A 20,005-nucleotide genomic window follows, 5' to 3' on the forward strand; every position below is an offset into this window, starting at 1 on the left:
GGCGCCCCTCTTAATGGTATTTTTAAAACATGGCTCCAAAAATCACAAAATTGAGACTTTTTATTCCACAAACTTTTAATTAGTTTGTGGAAGGTAAATATGAATAATTGACTTTGACAGGTAATTAGTCATTTATTTGTGACTAATAAGTCACAAGACTGTTAAGTCTCCACTAAGACTGGTTACTTAAAATCTTATTGCTAGAGGATACCTTTGACATTTGTTATCCTTGGTGGGAGTATTGAGTGACCTGGGCATTGTTGTAGAAAGTTTGCAAATCCAAATATTTGCCCAATGTTATATGAATACTTTTTATGAATACGTAAAATATCACATACATATGTTGCAGTGGGTTAATTGGTGCTAGTATAATTAACTCAGAAATGCATTTAAAGATGAAGCTAAATTAACATTTGCTTTTTGTCATATTCTCTTTCAGCAGATAATAGAAGGACCACTACCATTATATGGAAATTTGTAAAGACTTGAGTGTTCTAGTCTAAAATTTAATAAGCTTATCTTTTTCCCAGAGTAAAATAATAAATGGAATTTTCTCAATTTTACATTTTTCTGCCATATTATTTTCTTAAATCTTTTATACCAGACTCTAGGAAAGCCTGGCATCTGATTTTTTTTAAACTTATAATGGACTTTTAAAATTATACATAAAAGGAGAGAATAATACAGTGAAAGGTCTCTATACCCACGACCCAGCTTCGGCTTGAACAGCTGTTAATATTTTGCTAAACTGTCTGATATGTTTCTCTCCCACCCCCACCTTTTTTTTTTTTTTTGGAGTATTTTATGAGACTGATGCGCTGCCCACTGTGCCAAGAGAGCCACTTTCTTGGAGTATTTCAAAGCCGATCCCAAACATTACCTGATTTTACCTGTAAATTCTTTAGTATGCATCTCTAACAGACAAGTGTGCTCTCTTCTTTTTTTAAATGCTAACTCCAATATAATTATTTAATAAAATTAGTAATTCCCTAATAATTGTCACCAGCCAGACCTAACGACCGGACCTTTACTATTCACCTGCTTGTACTCACTGACCTTTGTCCCACAGTTTTCCTTAGGCTCTTCTTTCCAGCTTATATCTCTGAAGTCAGGCAAAAGACCAAGGGGCATAGCATCCTGTGATAGAAACTGGAACTACTCCTTAAGCAATAAGGACTGCCTGGACAAACAACTCTAGCCAGCCCAGACCACCTAGACCAGTTTGAATTGAACCCCCAACTCATGCCTATGCAGGTGGACCATGGATGGAGTGACCCATAGAGTGACTGTCAGTTACCTTTACCTCATTGTAATGACAAAAATCTCTGCCCAAGGAGAAGCACAAGCCTCATTTACATAACCTAGGGTACATGTAAAGGCATGTTTCCTTAGGATGCATGTGCCACTTGATGCTTGCCTCTAAGTGATGACGAGGCTCCCCTATCTAAATATTCATTGTAATCCTTAATAAAAGAAACCCATTCACCCTTGCTCAGGGAGTCAGGCTTTGGAAGTTATTTATTCCCCATGCTGTCCTTATTTGCTGCAAATAAAGTTTCCTTTGTGTGACAACTTACCTGTTGTAGTTCTATTTGTGACTCATCGAGGAGCAAACTCACGTTTAGTTAGATTACAGTATCACCTAATATCTAGCCTGCATTTGGATTTCCTCGAGTATCTAAAAAATGTCTTTGTATAGTTGTTCAAACCAGGATGTAGGCAAAACTCATATATGACATTTGGGTGATATTTGGATGTCCCTTTAGTCTTGAGCAGTTTCCTCCACTTCCTTTATTATATGGTTCATTTGTTGAAGAAACTGAGTAATTTGATATGTAGAATTTCTGTATTCTGGCATTGGCTGATTGCATAGGATAAGATGGCATTTGATTTAGCATAAAATTATAATATTTTAGCATACCACTTTTTTATCTTGTTTCTCACAGAACATCATGGGGGGTTTTTTTGGTGTTTTTTTTTTAATAATGTTTATTTCTTCTTAAGAGAGACAGAGTGTGAGCAGGAGAGGGGCAGAGAGAGAGGGAGACACAGAATCCGAAGTAGGCTTCAGGCTCTGAGCTGTCAGCACAGAGCCCAATGCGGGGCTTCAAACCCAAGAACTGCGAGATCATGACCTGAGCTTAACGCTTCACCGACTGGGCCTGAGCCACCCAAGCGCCCTGATGAGTTTTGTTTTACCACTTGAACAAGTTTAAGAAAATAGCATTCTTATTTTGTACTTAAGGAAGCTGGGACCAAGAGAGGATTTTCCTGAAACATGGCAGCCTATCTGGAAAGTATCAAAACACTCAGTATTTTCTTTGGTAGTTGAAAGCAGTGGTCTTATCAGAAGTAGCATAGAAGGAAGCTTTTTAGCAAGGACCTCACCTGTTTTGTTTTGTTTTCTTCCCTATGCCTAGATATTGCTTGGCACATAGAAAATGTTCCATTAGTATTTATTAATGAATGAGTTGCCTAATTTTGCCATTGTTGCCAGGTTGCCTATTCCATCTCTGGCCTAGAACCTGGAAGGTTACAGCGTATTCTCTCTGTAAGTGTTTAAAGCAGTTCAGAAGAGAGAACCTAATAATAAAAGTATTTTACCCATCACCTCAATTTCTGCACTAGTTTATCTTCCTTTTTAAATGCAAACCAGCAATAATGGTACTGGCACTTATGCAGAATGCACCACAAATCATGCAGAAAGCAAACAATGCATTAAATGGGTGGTTCAAGCTTTATATATCCATCAGTGTGGGATCTGATATCTTTAATGTGTGGGTGGGCATGAAGTGCAGGTAGTCATGGACTTAAATGAGTCATTTTCTTGAAGTGCTTGTTCAGCAAAAATGTTGGGGTTTCCTGTCTATTTTTGTTTATTTTTCTTAACAAAAATAGGTTTCAGCCATCACAACAATCTTAGCACAACCAGAGACTCTTGGCTGTCTTTCATTTAGCAAAATTCTTTCTGGTGCTATGATGTGTGTTTTCTGTCAGGCTAAAATTTACAGGAATAGTGAACCACAAGGATTTCCTGAGGAGAAGCTCCCACATGCTGTGTCTGAGGTTTCTCGTATTTCTTTTGGCAACACTATCATTCTACAATACTACAGAATTATAGTTTGAGTCCAGTGCTAATAATTTTTTACAAGAAAACAACTTAACTGAAATATTTATGCTTCTATTTTGCTTGAACCAAGGAAAAAAGTTATAACCAAAAATTACCTATCATCACCTACTCTACCTTGCCCTCTACAAAAAAAAAGTCCCTTTCTGAGGCTGCCATCAACCTATAATAATATTTACCATATGAAGCATAGAAATTTCTATGTATTCGTTTATAAATTTAATACCCCAACCTACAAATACAGTGATTAGGGCTGTTGCAACATGGAGCCTGATCTTGTCATAAAAGAAGAAATACATTATTTTATATATTAGGCCGTCACATTTTAATAACTAACAAATTTGCCTTTTTCTTTCTTTTTTTTTCAAGTTTTTTTAAAATGTATTTTGAGAGAGAGAGAGAGACCAAGAGCAAGCTGAGGAGGGGCAGAGAAGGAGAGAATCCCAAGCAGGCTCTGCACCAGCTGCATGGACCATGATGTAGGGCTTGATCTCCAAACCACGAAATCATGACCTGAGCCAAAACCAAGAGTTGATAGCTTAACCAACTGAGCTACGCAGGCAACCCCATTTGCCTTTTTCACTTCTCACTTGTGCATAGGGTAGAAAAAGCTTGTCTATATGGTTTCATAGTCCACATTAAAATCAACCTTTTCTAAACTATCACTTGTGGAGTTTTGTTATGGGTATTCTTTGGTAATACAATTGTCAGAAAAGACTTAAAAAATATTCCCTTTCTAGGGGTGCTTGGGTGGCTCAGTCAGTTAAACGTTTAACTCTTGTTTTTGGCTCAGGTCATTATCTCATGGTACAAGTGATTGAGCCCTGCGTAGCTATTAGCCCTGCATAGCTATTAGCCCAGAGCCTACTGGAATTCTCTGTCTCCCTCTCTGTCTCTGCCCCTCCCCAGCTTGTGCTCACGTGCTCTCTCTCAAAATAAATAAATACACATTTCAAAGAAAAAAAAGAATCCAGCTCTCTCCTGTTAAGCCAGGTAGTAAGGAGGTTTGCAAAAATGTAAAACAATCCATCTTGTTCAATACCTTTCTTTTTCATTTTGGAGAAATAGTGTTCTCATTAAAAATTACATTATTTACATTAATATTGTAATGGGTTTACTGTTATCTTAAGTAAATTAATAAATTAATTTTTTTGGTTTTAATTTCTAATATGATAAATGTTGTTGGACATCCACAAAAACTCTTTGGGGCTCTCAATAATTTTTAAGATCCTAAAGAGGTTTTGAGACCCAAAAAAATCTGTGAACTGCTAGTCATGATCTGGTTTTCTGAGATCTGTCAAATAGTACACAGGTTACTTGGCAGTTTCAGAGAAAACGTGATGGTAATTTTAGCCCCCAAACACTTTTTTTAAATTAATAAAATAATAATTTTACCAACAATCACTTTGCACTCTTAAAATTTGCTCAGTTGTGCTATGAGGTCTAATTTGGTCGGTTCATCTTAGTTAATGTTCAGTTTGTTAACCAGGGGATCTTTGTTTTTCATTTGTGTGTTATCATTGGTTAAATACTAAATTTTATTTTGGCTCTAAAGCGATGGAAGCATAAAAATAGAAATAAAACAACAAAATTAAGGATGCAACTCAGAATACTAAAATAAACATTATGAATAAGAGCTTTAGAGTACATACAGTCTGAGTTTATATGTTTAGAAATGGTCTGATTTGTAATAGCAGTCTAAAAAAGTAAAGTGTAAATAAGAAATACAATGGTGCCTGGAATTATATCCTATCAGACCTGCAGTACCTTCATCCGTAGTCTCCAAAGATTGTCTACTCTGAAATTTTGTCTAACTAGTTACACAAAGCCATGAAACAAGGCACAGTGATAGTCTTGGCAGGCCAAAAATTTCCAGAACTGTAAAACAGTGCTTTCTAGGGTGAAAGTGATGAATTCTGTCACTAGAGATGGGGAAGAAACCAGAATTACTAAAGCATCATTCATAGTTGCATAGCTCATATGAATGGATGTCACACCTTTGATAAGAACGTTGTGAAACCAACCAAAAAGTTAATGAAAAGTTTTACATTGCTAGAAAAGGCAGAATAAGGTACTGACAGAATTACTGTATCAAATGACACCTCTGGACGTTATTGGTATTATTCAAGGTACATGATTAATGCTGCTATTTTGCAAAAAGTGAAATAGCAAGTGTTCCAGATTATGGTGTTTCCAACTGAGTACATATGCTTTAAGTTGATGTGCAGAACACATATGGAGAACAAAGTATTCATTGTTTCTCTTCTATTTAATTACTTTTAAAATTTTCCATTTTGTTATTTTGTGAGCTGTGATATGAACTGGAAAAGGAAGGGACTTTGGGGGTCAGTGCTGACACTCATCAGCTAAGTGTGGAGTAAGAAAGGTATTAGAATTTGAATGAAAAGAAATTTAGCCCCCATCCCCACCCTGAAGCCTGTTGCCAGAGAACAGTTAGCAATCAGAGTGTGCCTCAAGGTCTTGACTGAGCCTTTAATTAAAACTGGGGTCAGCAAACTAATGCTTTTGGGGCAGATTTGTCCTCTGCTCCTGCCTGATTTTCTGTGGCTGGTGAACTCAGAGTGGACTTCATGTTTTTAAATGGTGAGGGGAAGTATCAAAAGAATGATATTTTGTGACATATGAAAATTATAAGAAGGTCAGTATTTCCATAAATAAAGTTTTATTGGAGCATAACCACACTCATTGTTTTATGTAGTGCTGTGGCTGCTTTTGCACCACAGCAGCAGAACTGATTAGTTACGATAGAGACCATATGGTCTGCAAAGTGTGAAATATTTACTGTCTGGCCTTTTACAGGAAAACTTTGATGACCCTGGAATTAGAGTAACTCTGCTTTGATCCATCTTATTTATTGTTCTTCCCCCATGGGAGTTCACTTGAAGAAAGAGTTCTGCCTTAAAAACAAGTTGTGTTGTGTGTTTTTTTTTTTAAGTATGTAAACTTTTCGAAAGGTCAGCCCAACCGAACAAGCATTCTTGTTCTTTTGCCACTATGGGGACAGAGCAGGGTGGGGTTCACAACTCATTTTGAAAATATTTGAGTAATTCAAGGCGATATTTGAAGATCAAGGCAATATTTGAAGATACATTACGGGTGATGTTAAGATTAACCGTTTGTGCCACCAAAGGTTTTAAGTCTGGTAGAGACATAAGAACATATCCCTCCTTTTATTATAATTTTTTGTGTATTTTTTTCAAAAGAGTATTAAATGTAGCTTTAAAAGGAGGCATTTTACTTATCTTCTATTCTGTCAAATTGATACCCAGCAAATTGCTACCAGTACAAGCAAATTCCCACTCTGCCTCATTTTCCCAAACTCAAGGATATATTCCCTAGAAATATTGGTCTCACTTAACTGCCTCTTCTGTTTCCGTAGTATCCAATACAATTCTGCAATTATTAATTTGCTTGATATTTCTATACTAAGTTATAAGGAAGTTTCCCTGGTGTCTTTGTCTCTAAACATAGGAGGGACTGTTTGTTATTTTAGATAGTATAGTATAATATTTCAGAGTGTTGGCTTTGGAATCAGACCTATCCTGCTTTCTGTATCTAACAGAGTGAGTCTGTTTCCTCATTTATGAAATGGGTATTAACAATAACACTGATCATAATACTTTTTAAAGTTTGTTGTGAACCTTAAGTGAAATGATGCAAGTAGAATGTTTAGTTAAGCTTTTGCCACATGATACTACATTAGCTGTGTTGCTGTTTACTATTGTTTTCATGGTGGTTGTTATTTTATCTCTACTACCTAACGTAAGGTCTTTTTTAAAGTATTAAATATTTTTGTTGAATGGAATCAGGGTTTATTTTTAAACATGTCACCAACTTTGTGCTTTAGAGAAGACAAAGTTAAAATTAAAGCTTGCTATTTATCCAGAAAGAATTGTGCCATGTATTTTCATCCAACAGTGATGCTGATGCATCTGATGATTGGAGTAATTTTGTTTGTTTGTTTTTTTGTTTTGTCTGTTCCAAAACCTGTGCTCTTTCCACCTGGCTTATATATAGTTGAAGTGTAATTTGAGTGATTACTATGGACCAGGTACTGTTCTAAGTGCCTTGTATGTATTTAGTCCTTGAAAGGACCCTATGAACAAGGTGTAATTATTATTCCTATTTTAAGATGAGACAGCTGAAGCAAAGAATTTAAACTGTCATAGGATATTCAACCAATAAGAGGCACAGTTGGGATTTGAACCTGTAGTCTGGCTCCAGAGTTTGTGTTCTTAACCACCATGTTCTAATGCTTTTATTAGCCACAGAATCTCTTGTTTGCCTTATGGTTGTATGTGAGATACAGCTTATTTTAGGTAATTTTCTTGGAGTTTTAAGATTGTTTACAGTGGCAGACATATGGTAGGTCATACATACTTTTGCTTGAATGAATTAGTGAATATGATAGTATAAAATTATAATTAATGTAGTATAATCATTGCTTAATTCTTAGCTTCAAGTAATAACTACTTTTCATTGTAGGCCCTCTTAGGAGCTATCTATAGTCAGGCTTGGCTATTTTGAAGTAATCTACTCTAATACTACAAATATTTGGGCAAAGAAATTGCTTTACAAATCTATTTATATTCCTAAATCCATTTTTTCTTGCTGGTACCCACTCAGAAAAATCTGTGTTTAGAGTTTTTCCTTTTTTGGGTCCCTCTGTTGAATTGTTGATTTTTTTTTTTTTAATGTTAAATGGCATTGTGACAGATAATTCACTTTTTAATAGATGAAGCCTTAAAGAATTGGGGCATACTGGTCATGATAGTGAGTTTCCTATTGAATTTGACCTCTAAGCTTTTTAAATAGCAGTGATCTTGAAATTTGCTTTATTTCATGTCTTTTTCAGAATTCTCCACTTTACCAGTACTTACAGGATCTGGGACATACAGACTTTGAAATATGCTCTTCTCTGTCACCAAAACCAGAAAAAAGCACAGTGACAGAGGGACAACAAAAGCCTCCTGCAAGAGCCCTGCCAAAAGTAAGAAATCACGCTCATTCTCTCTGATTAATCTCTTGTTCTTCACCTCACTAATTATTCAAAGTGCCTTTACCTTTACCCTTGCAAAAACAAAACAAAAAAAAAAACACATAGGTACCTCCATGTCTTCCTCAACACTGGTTTAAGATATTATGTTTTATTTCATCATTAGTACAAAACTGTTTAGATAAACATAAATCTTTGCTGTTTTGGACTATCTCAGTAACTTCTATAATAAATGGAAATTAATATGGTTGAAGATTAAAATATATTGTTTATTCAAATATTGAAGTTGTTTAGAGGGAACCAGAAAAATATACTAAAGCCTTAATAAGAATTCAACCAGTAGGACTCATATTAATTGAAATTTTTTTCTTTTCATATTTTTTAAAAGAGAGCACAATTAACATCACTCCTAATCAGGGAAATACAAATCAAAACCACACTGGGATACCACCTCACGCCAGTCAGAGTGGCTAAAATGAACAAATCAGGAGACTATAGATGCTGGCGAGGATGTGGAGCAACGGGAACCCTCTTGCACTATTGGTGGGAATGCAAACTGGTGCAGCCGCTCTGGAAAACAGTGTGGAGGTTCCTCAAAAGATTAAAAATAGATCTACCCTATGACCCAGCAATAGCACTGCTAGGAATTTACCCAAGGGATACACGAGTGCTTGATGCATAGGGGCACTTGTATCCCAATGTTTACAGCAGCACTTTCAACAATAGCCAAATTATGGGAAGAGCCTAAATGACCATCAACTGACAAATGGATTAAGAAGATGTGGTTTATATATACAATGGAATACTAGTTGGCAATGAGAAAGAATGAAATCTGGCCATTTGTAGCAACATGGATGGAACGGGAAAGTGTTATGTTAAGTGAAATAAGTCAGGCAGAGAAAGACAGATACCATATGTTTTCACTCATTTGTGGATCCTGAGAAACTCAACAGAAGACCAGGGGAAGGGGTAGGGGGAAAAAAAGCTACAGAGAGGGAGGCAAACCATAAGAGACTCTTAAATACTGAGAACAAACTGAGGGTTGATGGGGGGTGGGAGGGAGGGGAGGGTAGGTGATGGCTATTGAGGGCACCTGTTGGGATGAGCACTGGGTGTTGTATGGAGACCAATTTGACAATAACTTACATATTAAAAAAAAGGAAGAAAAATTAAAATAAAATAAAAGAGAGCACAAGTTATAAGAAAGCAAATTGATAACATATTTCACAAACAGTTTCAAGGGTATGTGATGGAGTGGGTATATTTACCTCAATTTCTGAAGCCCTTTATATCTGTGCAGTATCTTTTTTTTTAATGTTTATTTATTAATTTATTTTGCGAAAGAGAGTGTGGGCGGGGAAGGGGCAGAAAAAGGAGGAGGAGAGAATCCCAAGCAGGCTCTGCATTGTATGCACAGAGCACTACATGGGGCTCGATCTCATGAACCATGAGATCATGACCTGAGCCAAAATCAAGAGTCAGATGCTTAACCAACTGAGCCACCCAGGTGCCCCTGCACGGTATCTTTTTATACAATAAATATCTCAGTTGACTACAACATTGCGAGGCTAAGATACTAAAAAGAATCTCCATTACCATCAATTATGTTCTGTAAAATGCATTTAATAGATTCATTTATGTTCTATTAGCCATATTTATTAAAATAAGAAGATATTCCAGTACATTTCAGTTTTAACAAAAGGAATTCTAATTTAATAGGAAAAAAACCCAGATTACCTCATTTCCTAAACATTCTAGTTTAATCATTGTTTTATTACAAGACATCATTATTTTGGGGAGGAGGCTTTTAAAGTTTTCAATTAGTTACTTACTCTGTGGTGATAGAGAGAGAAGTATCTTTTCTCCTGTTCTTAGAAAAATCCCTACAATGTGAGATAACCAAGCTGGTCCCATTTGCCAGAGCAGAATAAATACTGGAGAAATGTTTTTTGACTGACACTTACAGGGCGGGAATTAGGGAGTTAGAGCTCACACAGATCAGAACCAGTTTGCTATTCCTCTGCACTTAAACCCTTTCTTCTCCCTGACCCTTTCAAATCTGGATGTTCCTGGGAAGAATTTTGAAAGCAAAACCTAAGGATACAGCTAACAGGTTATTTATAGATTAAGACTTGGATTTGAGATTACTTGGCCACAAAAGACAAAAAATGGGCCAAGGGATAGTCTTAGCCAGGATATGGGCATTGGCGTTTTTTTGTTGTTAGGCAAAAACTTGGGTTTTATAGGTTTTAATCCTTTTCATTTATGATAGGTATTTTTACATATAGAAATGTTATTATTAACTTATAAATAAATAAAATGAGAGTTGAAAATTTCATCCCTCAGAAATTAAGGACCAGTAAAAAGCATAGCCAGAGAATGCGTTTCAAAATTACCACATGGTGGCTCAGTCGGTTAAGTGTCCGACTTTGGCTCAGGTCACAGCTTGTGGGTTCGAGCGCCTCATCGGGCTCTGTGCTGACAGCTCAGAGCCTGGAGCTGGCTTTGGATACTGGAGCCTGTTTTGGATTCTTTGTCTTCCTCTCTCTCTCTGTCCCTCCCTGCTTGTGCTCTGTCTCTCTCCCTTTCTCTCTCTCAAAAATAAACATTTTAAAAAAATGACCACATGTCCAGAAAGTTCCTTTAGCCTTCATATTACACATTTCAATTGTATGAGCTAAATTTTTCTAAAATGGAGTTTTTCTAAATCTGGGGCAGCTGAATTTTAGAAAGATTTGTTGTATTACTTAGTTCCTTCTCAGGGGATATATTTTTAGAATTGCCCCCAAAGTTCTGTTCAAGCAGTGAAGTACCGATTATTTTCTTTTGAAAGCAGATTTTTTTATTATTATATGAGATGGTGATGAAGCTATATTTAGGATTAATCACCCTTTTTTCACTTTTATTTTTTAATGTTATTGTTAAGTACTTACTGAGTAGCTATATTGGGATTCTCACTGTGAATATTTATTCTCTGTATATTTTTCTAGTTTCTTTTCCTGTGATTATTCTTAAACGTTCCTCCCATAAACTTTGAGCATCAGGCCTCTTTGCTTGACCTGTTTCTCTGAGTGATCTCATGTACTTTCTTGCCCTCATTGGCCACTTATATGCATTCTGTCTTCTCTCAGTTCTGGATGCTTGTCAAACATTTTCACCTGCCCTATACCCCAGGAAACTCAGATTCAGAATATGTAAAACAGAACTTTTTTCAACTCAGCACTCCCAAAACAAACAATATTCTTTCCATATTCCCAAATTACCACTCTCTGTTATCTTAAGTTTCCTATCACTCCCACATTAATTTGGTCACTAAATGGTAAGTCAACTTCTTATGTCTGTAAAATCCAACCCTTGTTCATTACCATTTTTTGTTACCCTGCTTTAGGCCTTTATCATTGTTTAGCTGGACTATTAAATATCCTTCTAATGATACTTCTTGGCTACAGTTATTTCCTGCTAGTACCATCTCTGTGCTGTAGCCAGTTATTTTTCTAAAATGCTGATATTTATTGTTTCATATCCTTGCATAAAAATCTTATGCAAGGTGCTCCTCATAGCCTACAGTATAAAGTCTAAACTATTATGGCATATAAGACCAAAGTTCTTTAAAAACCCTCTCAGTGTTCGTTACTATTCCCTTCTTCCCTTGGGTCATAGCCCAGACTATGCCACCATGACCATGGCAGGTGGTTACATGGCTGTCCCCTTTACTCATTCTGTTCCCTTGCCCAGAATGTTCTCCCTCCTTTGTTAAAATTTCTGCTCATCTGTTAGGGTATAGCGTCAGTGTTAACACCTATTGACATCTTTTCCCACACTTTCCGAGACTTTACATTGATTTGTAATTATTTACTTTCTCTTCTAAGTTTTTGAAAATAGCAGTTATATGTATTTATCTTTGTTCCTATGACCCTTTTTTAGTACTCAGGATATAGTAATCACTCAATGAATGTAAACTGCATTTACTCAGATAATAGGCTATTAACATTAAGGTAAATTGAATTTTTGATTGGTTCAATAATAAAAATTATTTCAGTATGAGACACTTTTTCTAAAGTTGATTAAAATATCTTTATGCCTTAGCATTGTGGCATTAAAATGTTCTTAGTATTTGAGAACTTGGAACACCCTGTGGTTTTCATTAAAATATATACTGTCGGGGCGCCTGGGTGGCGCAGTCGGTTAAGCGTCCGACTTCAGTCAGGTCGCGATCTTGCGGTCCGTGAGTTCGAGCCCCGCGTCAGGCTCTGGGCTGATGGACGGCTCGGAGCCTGGAGCCTGTTTCCGATTCTGTGTCTCCCTCTCTCTCTGCCCCTCCCCCGTTCATGCTATGTCTCTCTCTGTCCCAAAAATAAATAAAAAAACGTTGAAAAAAAAAATTTAAAAAAATAAAAATAAAAAAAATAAAAAAATAAAATAAAATATATACTGTCATCTTGACATAGATAGTATATAGGGTACCGAAGACAAATGAGCTGCATCAGGATAACTTCTGAGTGCTCTTTTAAAAATCTGCTGTTCACACTCTCAACAATAGCCAAATTATGGAAAGAGCCTAAATGTCCATCAACTGATGAATGGATAAAGAAATTGTGGTTTATATACACAATGGAATACTACGTGGCAATGAGAAAAAATGAAATATGGCCTTTTGTAGCAACGTGGATGGAACTGGAGAGTGTGATGCTAAGTGAAATAAGCCATACAGAGAAAGACAGATACCATATGGTTTCACTCTTATGTGGATCCTGAGAAACTTAACAGAAACCCATGGGGGAGGGGAAGGGAAAAAAAAAAAAAAGAGGTTAGAGTGGGAGAGAGCCAAAGCATAAGAGACTGTTAAAAACTGAGAACAAACTGAGGGTTGATGGGGGGTGGGAGGGAGGGGAGGGTGGGTGATGGGTATTGAGGAGGGCACCTTTTGGGATGAGCACTGGGTGTTGTATGGAAACCAATTTGACAGTAAATTTCATATATTAAAAAAATAAAATAAATAAATAAATAATAATAATAAAAATAAAAATCTGCTGTTCAGGGCACCTAGATGGCCCAGTTGGTTAAGCATCTGACTTTGGCTCAGGTCACGATCTTGCAGTTTGTGGGTTCAAGCCCCATGTCTGGCTCTGTGCTGACAGCTCAGAGCCTGGAGCCTGCTTCAGATTCCGTGTCTCCCTTGTTGTCTGCCTTCCCTCTCCCCCTTTGCTCACGCTCTGTCTGTCTCTCAAAATTAAATAAACATTAAAATTTTTCAAATAAATGAATAAATAAGAATTTTTTTTTTTTAAATCTGCTTTTCAGGTCTCATCCAAACCTAATGAATCTGAACCTTTGGTTTTGGGGACCCAAGAATATGTTTCTAACTAAAATATCTAGGTGATTCTGATACGCAAGTAAATCTGGGAACTATTAAGGAGCCTGAGACATACTGACAAAGGATATAACCAAGATGATTTTTTTCCTTCCTTTTTCTAATAAAAATTTTGGTTAGTTAGAAGTAAGTTATTTGCAGTTTTTCCGCTGTGTGGGTGTGGTTTAATGTATCCTGTACAATCTCATTAATCTCCTTCAGCGAAGCATCCTGTTAAAAGTGGCTGAAACCATCAAAAGTTGGATTTTTTCTCAGTACAATAAGAAAGATGACTTACTTCACAAGTTGGTAAGTGTTTGCTCTATTTCTTTTAGTCAGTTTTCAGGACTCCAGTTTATTAATGACAATACAATGAATCAGAATTTGTTTTGCTACTGATTTGGGCAGTGATTGATTCTAAATTCTGAAAAGTTCTCTGAAAGGAGACTGCCTGCTTCATAAAGTGTTTAAATAAAGTTTGTTTGTGTCACCTAAAAAAAAAAGAAATTCTTCAATAACTGTGGATCTTGAATTTGGACTTAATTTAGTATTATTTCATAGCTCTTCTAAGAGGTTATTAGCCATTTAGAATAGAATATTCTAGTTGTTATTGAAACCTTATTTGTTAGATTACTAATTTCCTGCTGCCATCTTCCTCCATTGACAAATACTCCTCTCATTAAGGAAGAGAGTGTATCAATTAGTGGGACCTTCTTTTTTTTCATTAGGAGCTTGACTGTATCCTTTTTTTCTTTTCTTTCTTTTTTTTTCTTATTGACTGTCTGTATCTTTATCCCATAGTCTATGATTAGAGTTTGGGCAAAATCAAAGTGGTTCCCCCCTGATTTATTTATCATTAATCTATCATTCCCTGACAACTTAATATGTAAACTTTAGTCTCCCAAGACCAGTAATCACAGAATTTCCCAGAGACTTGGAATTGTGACCATTGAGAGTCTCTGATTCCTGTGAGGCTTGCTTTTTTTTTTTTTTCCTGCTCTCTGCTGTAGTATATCTGGTATTTGACCTGTGACACCCCCCCCCCCCCCCCCCCCCCCCGCCCAAGAGGGAATGCTTCAACTTTGTACATCTTAAGCAAGGCAAAATCCAGGTAGTATAGCTAAAAAATTGAAGTAACGAAGTTCTCATGGCTCTCCTAAGGAGCGATCAAGTATGGGTAGGCAGATTTCAGGATCTTCTGCTGGCCTGTGACCTTAAGATGATAATTATCATTCTTGTGAATTACCATTTGTAAGGAGATGTTTACAAAGTGCTTTCACATTTTGATTTGCTACTTCAAATACTGTAAAGTTTAGTGCATTTTGCCATTTGGAAGTGGTAAGATTTCCAAATGTCTGAGATTCAGATAGTTCAGTTTGGTTTAAGAATACTTAGTGAGTTGTTCAAGAATGTTCAGCTAGAAATTGATAGAGTTAGAATTTGAATTCAGGTCTCCTGTTTCCAAGCCCAGGTTCTTCATTATAACATAGTACCTCACTGGCTTGAGTGTTATTATGCCTTGACTGACTAAAATTACTTTTTTAGCAATCCAAATGGGCAAGTTCTCTGTTCAGGGTTTCATCTTTGTAGGTATGTTGAGAAGGTCAATGAAGTGTCTTGTCACCTACGTAGAATATCATCTCTATCCAGGTGGAGCCATCCTCATTCTTCAGTGATACTAGGATTGTGGTAAGGTATACGGATCCATATACATTTTTCTGTGGTTTAATCATAGTGTGCATAGTCCTGATCTTTTCATTCTTGGTTCTTTGTCACTGGCCACATGTTTCACTGTAAAGTGCCAACTTCTGTATGCATCCCTTTTGTGCCTACATTATAGAGAACTGTAGGAAGTACTTACCAAAGAAATCATTTAATAGTAATGGAACGAGGAATTACCCCGTTGGCTTCTGGCATGAGATGCTTGACTCTTCCCTTTGTCAGACATACTTAAAATTTTATTAGCTATACAGATATTGAACCAGTCCCTTTTTCCTTTTATTAAAATACTGACAGTTGCTCCATGATATCTGAACCTTTTCCTTTTTATTAAAGTACTTCTTAAAGATTTTTAAAAAGTTCATTTATAACAACTATAACGGTAATGGTATTAGTACTTTTGAAGCACTTTTTAGCCTGTAAAGTGCTTTCACACATGTTACCTCATTTGATCCTCATCAGCTCTATGAAACAGAACAATGTATTAAAAAGTATAGAAGATCGTTGAAATATATTGACACATACATAATTCCCTTCTCCATGCCTAGGGGTAAAAACAGAAATCTGTCTATTCTTTTTTAGCTGTGCTTCTCATACCCTTTCATTCCATACAGGCAGAAATCTTCCTGAGTTACCGTCTCATACATTTTCCTGTTTAGATCCTTAAAATATCACCATTACCCATTGAATCAAGTCCAGTTCATCATGTTAGCATCAAAGAGTCTGCAAAATTTGGCCCCAAACTACCTTTCCAGTCTTACCCACCAATTTGTTCATCACCCAACCCAGTCTTCCTTTTCTTTTATTCCATACCTGTTCTGCATGTCTGTGTTTGTGCTATTATACTATGGTAGAACCCTTTCCGTTTTTCCTCTATTACTATAGTCTGTTCAGTAAGCAGTCCCAGCTCTTCCTTAAAGCCTTTCCCACAAACTTCAGTCTATTGGATCTCTTATTTTCTTCAACACTATAGTAACAATTATCCACTATGTTTCAAGTTTATATATTGTATTATGGTGCGTTTCTTTATTATGTTTTAATTATTTCGTGTGTACTAACAACATTAACAGCTAAGACTTACATAGTACTTAATTTGCACCAGTACTTACTATGCATCAGACACTATATATTGTACAAATATTGACTTATTTAATTTTCATAGTAGGTACTATTGAAGTAGGTACTATTCTTAACCTCATTTTGCAGATGAGGAAACTGGAGCAGAGAAGTTAATAACTTAAGATGTGGAACCAGGATATAAACCTAGGTACTAACTAGGTCTCAGCACTCAAACTTGTTAAGGGTGAGCCAAAGTTCACCTAGTGCACTTCCCCACAGCGCAGAGCATCCAACCATAAAGATGATAATATAATATCTAGTCAATCAGTATTAGTAGCTTTTAAATTTCTTCGCTTGTTTGACACTTGGACCTCGGTCCAAATAGGGCTGTTGTGAGATGTTTCTTAATATAGCAGGTGTCTATTTTCCCACTAGTTTGATTGGCATATTGCAGCAGTTTCCCTATTTTCTGCAGTTCTCATTTTTTTTTAATGTTTATTTATTTTTGAGAGAGAGACAGAGCACGAGCAGGGGAGGGGCAGAGAGAGAGGGAGACACAGAATCTGAAGAGGCTTCAGGCTCTGAGCTGTCAGCACAGAGCCTGATGTGGGGCTCAAACTCATGAGTCATGAGATCATGGCCTGAGCCAAAGTTGGACACTTAACTGAGCCACCCAGGTGCCCCTGCAGTTCTCATTTCTATAATTAAAGAGTAATATACAATTTTATAATTTATCCTTAAGAAAAAACTTAATTCCTCAGTGTAATCTGATTTAATTTTATAGCTATTGTGATCAGAATATAGTTCAAGTTCTTCCTTTGCAGAGACAGTCTAGTCACTAGATAATACTGCTTTAATTATTTAGAGTGTCTTGGTCCCTTTCAAGTTCATTTGTATTTATAGGTAATTGTAGGTAGTTTGTCACATTCTTGAATCACATATTCCTAAAGCTACTAGTACTGCCTCAAAGCACAATGGTTTTGGGGAAACATTATCCCAGTTTTGCAAACAGTTCTGATGCTAAGGATGGTGTTAAAGAAAGCGTACCTGATTAAGCAGCATATCTGTACAAGGGGCTTTGAAGAGGCAAAGCTCCCATTCTGTGTTAATAGCTTTCCCTCTCTTTGTGAGCCTTAGCCTTCCTTAAGTTAGGCTTCTTTAAACTTACCCAAATGTAGGTACATTGAGGTCTCATAAAAGGTAGGATTTAAAGCTTTTATAGCAAAAACTTGATTTTTAATGCTTAATGTTTTACTATCTCTCTGTGTGTGTGGAATCCAAATCAGATAATAAGGCCAGTATGTGAGGATTTATTTCAAAGATTACTTGAAAAGCTGCCATGCTCCTCCTTTTGCCCTCCTTGCTTCCACCCCTTCCCTAACAGTAGTATAAAGTGAATTGTGCTCTTCTCTTTGTGAAAGTGGGGTGGAATGTCAGTTAATTGGTTCCTAAGCTTAGAATCATGATTCTAAGAAGAGTGAAGAGACACACGGAAAGATGTGCAGCATCCCTAATCATCAGGGAAATGCAAATCAAAGCCATAATGAGATGTCACCTTACACCTGTCAGAATGGCTGATATCAAAAAGACAAGAAATAACAAATGTTGACAAGGATGTAGAGAAAAAAGAACTTTCAGTGCTGTTGGTGGGAATGTAAATTGGTGTAGCCACTGTGAAAAACAATATGAAAGTTCCTCAAAAAATTAAAACCAGAAATACCACACAATCCAGTAGTTTCACTAATGGTTATTTACGTAAAGAAAACAAAAACACTAATTTAAAAAGATAAATGCACCTCTATGTTTATTGCTGCATTATTTACAATAGCCAAGATATGGAAGCAACCTAAGTATCCATCAATAGGTGAATGGATAAAGAAGAAATTATATATATCTATATATACATATAGATATATAGATATATAGATAATGAATATTACTCAGCCATAAAAAGAAGAATGAGATCTTGCCACGTACAACAACATGGATGGACCTACAGGGTATTATGCTAAATGAAATGAGTCAGACAGAGAAAGATAAGTACCATATGATTTCACTTATACGTGGAATCTGAAAACCAAAAGAAACAAAACAAAAACAGACCCATAAATACAGAGAACAAACATGGTTGCCAGAGGGGTGGGGGTTGGAGGGATGGGCAGAATGAGTAAAGGGGAGTGGGAGGTTCAGGCTTCCAGTATGGAATGAGTAAGTCACAGGGATGAAAGACACAGCATAGGGAATTCAGTCAATGCTAACTGTAACAACACTGTATGGTGACAGATGGTAGCTGCACTTGTGGTGAGCATGGCATAATGTATAGAGTTGTCAAATCACTGTGTTGTACACCTGAAACCTAATGTAGCATTGTATGGTAACTAGAACTCAAAAAAAAAAAAAAAAAAAAAAAAAAAAAAAAAAAAAAAAAAAAAAAAAAAAAAAAAAACCAGAGAGAAAGAAAGGAAGAAAAAAGAAAAGGAGAGGAAAGAGAAAAAGAAGAGAGAAGAAACAGTGGTTCAAATATGAAACAAAAGTGATACACAGGCACATGCAAGGTGTGTCAGTAGATGGTGAAAAAAAAAATAATGCCAGGCTAAAGGAAGACCAGCGTTCCAAGAGGTTCTTGTTTTATATAACTGAAAATCAATAAAGGGGTGCCTGGCCGGCCTAGTCAGTAGAGCATGTGACTCTTGATCTTGGGGTCATGAGTTCAAGCCCCACATTGGACATAGAGCTTATCTAAAGAAAGAAAATTAATAAATATATCCATATGGGACTAATATTAAAAATATTCTTCTCCTTCTCTAAAAGGAGTGTATGTGGTGACACATAACCCACAATCGAGGACATGCTCTCATAGTTGGATATATGGATCACTGCATTCCTATTAAGTTCCCATTATGAGGAGCTAGGGCAGGGTAGGCTCTTGTGTGGGAATGATTAACTGGCTAAGAAGAGCAAACCCATTGCCTTCAAACCCTGGACCTAATTGGTTTTACTTTAACTGCTAAAGGCCTTATCCGGTAAAAGTTCTATTTTTTCTTAAAATAGGATCATTCTGTTCTTACATGTAATGCATAATAAAACTTCAAATTTTCTCATACAGCAGGCTATATGTAGGAAAGTATAATTGACTACCAAAGACTTAGGATTTGAAATCAGAATTCTAGAAGTTACTTAATCTCTTTGGGCATCAGTTTTCTCCTCTATAGAATGGAGAGGAGGATGAAATGTACATCACAGGGTTACTGTGAAAGTTAACCTATGTACTCTTAACATTGCTACTTCATCTCTCACCCTTTTTGTTTTATTTTGTTTGTTTGTTTGTTTGTTTGTTTGTTTGTTTGAAGTTTATTTATTTAAGTACTCTCTACACTCAACCTAGGGCTTGAACTCACAACTCCAAGATCAAGTCACATGCTCCTCTGACCGGGCCAGCTAGGCACCCCCTCATCTCTCACCTTCTTACCATGCATTGTATGGAAAGCTAAAAGCAGTAACTTGCAGTTCTAGAGAGGCTTTTGCTCTTCCCACCCCGTCTTCCAACTCTTTCATCTGGTCAGTTCTTGTTCATGCTTTAAGACTCAGCTCAGGCAGGCATCACCTGTTTTCCTTTCTCGGACTTCATTACAACTTTTGGTTCTTCTGTGCCATTTTCATAATCCCAGGTATACCTTATTGCACTTCTTTGCACATTGTAACTGTTTCCTTTTCAGTCCTCTTCATTAAACTG

General features: G+C 36.5%; 2 protein-coding genes across 12 annotated transcripts in view; one reads left to right on the forward strand and one right to left on the reverse strand.

Annotated features, from left to right (window-relative positions):
• Positions 1-20,005, forward strand: part of VEZT (vezatin, adherens junctions transmembrane protein) — a 79,272-nt gene that overhangs the window by 16,566 nt on the left and 42,701 nt on the right. For 6 of the 9 annotated variants that reach the window (XM_042947404.1, XM_042947398.1, XM_042947399.1 and 3 more), the window contains exons 2-3: positions 8,004-8,138; positions 13,717-13,803. In XM_042947404.1, coding sequence (XP_042803338.1) covers positions 8,004-8,138; positions 13,717-13,803 — 222 coding nt within the window. Of the gene's footprint in view, positions 1-8,003; positions 8,139-13,716; positions 13,804-15,144; positions 15,184-20,005 lie in introns of all 9 variants that reach the window. The other 3 variants (XM_042947402.1, XM_042947403.1, XM_042947407.1) reach the window with 2 other exon arrangements.
• LOC122224943 (uncharacterized protein C3orf20 homolog) overlaps positions 1-20,005 on the reverse strand; it is a 191,042-nt gene that overhangs the window by 6,661 nt on the left and 164,376 nt on the right. The window lies entirely within an intron of this gene.

This window comes from Panthera leo, chromosome B4, assembly GCF_018350215.1.
Source record: "Panthera leo isolate Ple1 chromosome B4, P.leo_Ple1_pat1.1, whole genome shotgun sequence".
In the NCBI taxonomy this organism is placed as follows: domain Eukaryota; kingdom Metazoa; phylum Chordata; class Mammalia; order Carnivora; family Felidae; genus Panthera; species Panthera leo.